Genomic DNA, 2,604 nt, shown 5'->3' with positions numbered 1-2,604 from the left:
CCCCCCCTCCCCCCCCCGCCTAAGGGGGGGAGGGGGGAAGTTTGACAGAGGGCACCTTAATGCCTTATTTCAGGTTGGGATACCTGCTCTGGGGTAAGCAAATATTGTCGAAAAGAAGTACAAGAGTCATGTGTAATGATTCTGTGATTCTTCCTTGAATCTTAGTGAGCTTCGTGTATTTCTTCCAGATCTGTGCAAGAATCCTGTGTGAAGCTTGGAGCTTCCTGTACTAAAGACCAGTTACTGCTGCCCTCTCGCCTTGTGCAGGAGAGAGCCCTTGTCTCCGCCCCCTTCCTGTAGTTTCCTGTAGTGGGTGGAGCCTGTTGGATCCCTCCCACAGCTCTGCTCTCTGCACAGGCTATGCATAATGTAGTGATGATGTCACTGCTACTGCAAGGTAATTTCTGGGTTTGCAAAGACATTTGGTGATCACAAAGTGGATTTATATTATTTGTGACTATTAACCCCTTCATGACTGAGCTTGTTTTTGGTTTCTGTTCGTAAATGACTGACACACTTTTGACATTTTTGCTGTGTGATTCTTCCACGTCAGTAATATACTTTCTTATAAGAAATTCGGATCCGAAATTCGTTAACGGAATTTCGTATTTCGGATATAATTCGGAAACTGCCATTCGGATTTCGGATGCTCCGAAATTCGGAATTTCAGGAAAATTCGTACGAATTTCGATTCGTAACGAAACGAATCGCACGTGTCTACTATTGAGACACTTATTTAAATAAAAGTTCATGTGCCACCAAGTTCAGCTATAAACCCGGCCAATGTCTCACTCCTCCATTGACGTTCTAATTTCTATCTGTTAGAAAATTAGTATTTCTCGACTGACACTTGCGATTTAAGCGTCTGAAGGTGATTAATCTTCATCAATGAATGTCCAGTTGTAGAGTGAAAAACTTGTGACTTTAATTGTATAATGGAAAGTCACAGCAGCATACAATTAATATTGCAAAATATAAATTACAAATTGATAGTTCAAAGTATATAGTTAATGCAGAGTTAAAAAGCATGTCATCTCGTTCTGAGTCTTTACCTCCTGGTAAGGTTTTCTGCTTCTGGAGGGTTCAACCAAAATAGCCTAAGCAGGTGAAATAACAAAGTCTCTTGTTGAATGGGCGTGTTAGAATTCTATTCATGAGTATGCATAGTGTCATATAATGTAGTGTCAATGAAGTGTGTCGTGAGATTATGTAGTGTAAAGAAGTGTGTTGTGAGATTATGTAGTGTCCAGAAGTGTCTGTCCCTTGTCGCTTATATACCAAAATCGACGTTAACGATTGGTCTATCCTATAAGGCCATATACTCATGTAAGCATATTCTTAACTTATTTCTGACGTCACGACTACTATACTTCTCTATATGGTGCGACCAAAACTACTTAACTCATCATTTCTAAATGTCATTCTACAACTCTATTTAAAACACAGAACCTTGTTCTTAAACCACTCCCAAAACAGCTGCTTCTTTACTAGTTCTTTACATAGCTTCAGGTCTCAAGGGCAACCACTAAAAAGATATGTCTGTTCAAAGTCATACATCTTCATTTAAACGTACGAGGTTACTTGTAAATATATGTGCATGGGCCCATACTATGATTCCCTTTAAGCCAATTAAAATTTGAATCTAAGTATTTTACACTATCAAATGAAATAGTTTTCCTTTTTCAGTCCTTATAAGCCTGCCAGAGATTCATAAGATGATAAGAGAAAAGAGATGTGAAAGAGTGACTTTCCGTAGTCATAATTGGGGTCCAGTCACCTCATGGGCCTTGTGGCAATGTTACACTTTACGCCTCCTATAGTTTCAACCCACCTCGGCCCCCAAAATGTCTGCACTGAGCACCCTTGTTCGTCCTTATATTTAACTCTGTATATCTCTCTCTCCTACCTCTCCTTCTCCAGGAATTTCATACATCTTATTTGAGACCCGGATTGGTTGTCTGGGAAAAGAAATCCCCCCGGAGTCACAAGCATTTATTGATTCTATTGGAGCCATGATGAAATACTCTGTATATATGATGGTTCTTCCAGCTTGGACCAAAAAAGTGCTGCCCTATTACAGATTATACCTGGAGGTCTGGGACAACATTTTTGAATTTGGTGAGTTTGGAAATAAAAAAAAATAAAAAAAATCATAAAGGCAAAAAGGAATGTGCATCCAATCAAAAAGCAGCATTGATTAGCCTGTTGCCATAGATGACGGTTGCCATAGGTTTATTCTAATCACTGCTCTTTTTTCTGTAGATGTAGAAGAAGTAGATGTAAACCCAATCGCTAAAATTTTATTAAAGCTTAACCGCTTCGCGCCCGGAGCAATTTTTGATTTTTCCACTAATGTGTTAAAATCTGAATTTTTGCTTAGAAAGCTGCGTACTTCTCCCAAACAATTATCTATTTTCTGAAAGCAGAGGCCATGTAGAAGAAAACATGCTAGCTGCAATTTTGTTTTTTTTGTTTAATATAATTTTTATTATTATTACACATATACGCATTAATACATAATTCTACATAATTAATATAAAATTTCATTTTTGCTATATAAATGGCATATATTATTCACTAATTATACATAGTATCGATTCTATT

The 2,604-nt window shown here is 37.9% G+C and overlaps 1 protein-coding gene across 1 annotated transcript in view; it reads left to right on the top strand.

The window, feature by feature from the left end:
• LOC108783869 (sterol 26-hydroxylase, mitochondrial-like) overlaps positions 1-2,604 on the top strand; it is a 13,312-nt gene that overhangs the window by 4,310 nt on the left and 6,398 nt on the right. Inside the window, exon 4 of the mRNA XM_018552559.1 lies at positions 1,921-2,118. Coding sequence (XP_018408061.1) covers positions 1,921-2,118 — 198 coding nt within the window. The remainder of the gene's footprint in view (positions 1-1,920; positions 2,119-2,604) is intronic.

This window comes from Nanorana parkeri, unplaced genomic scaffold (genome assembly GCF_000935625.1).
Source record: "Nanorana parkeri isolate BGI_ZX_2015 unplaced genomic scaffold, ASM93562v1 scaffold92, whole genome shotgun sequence".
Taxonomy (NCBI): Eukaryota; Metazoa; Chordata; class Amphibia; order Anura; family Dicroglossidae; genus Nanorana; species Nanorana parkeri.
Note: the sequence above shows the minus strand (reverse complement) of the source record. Positions and strands in the feature narration are given on the sequence as shown.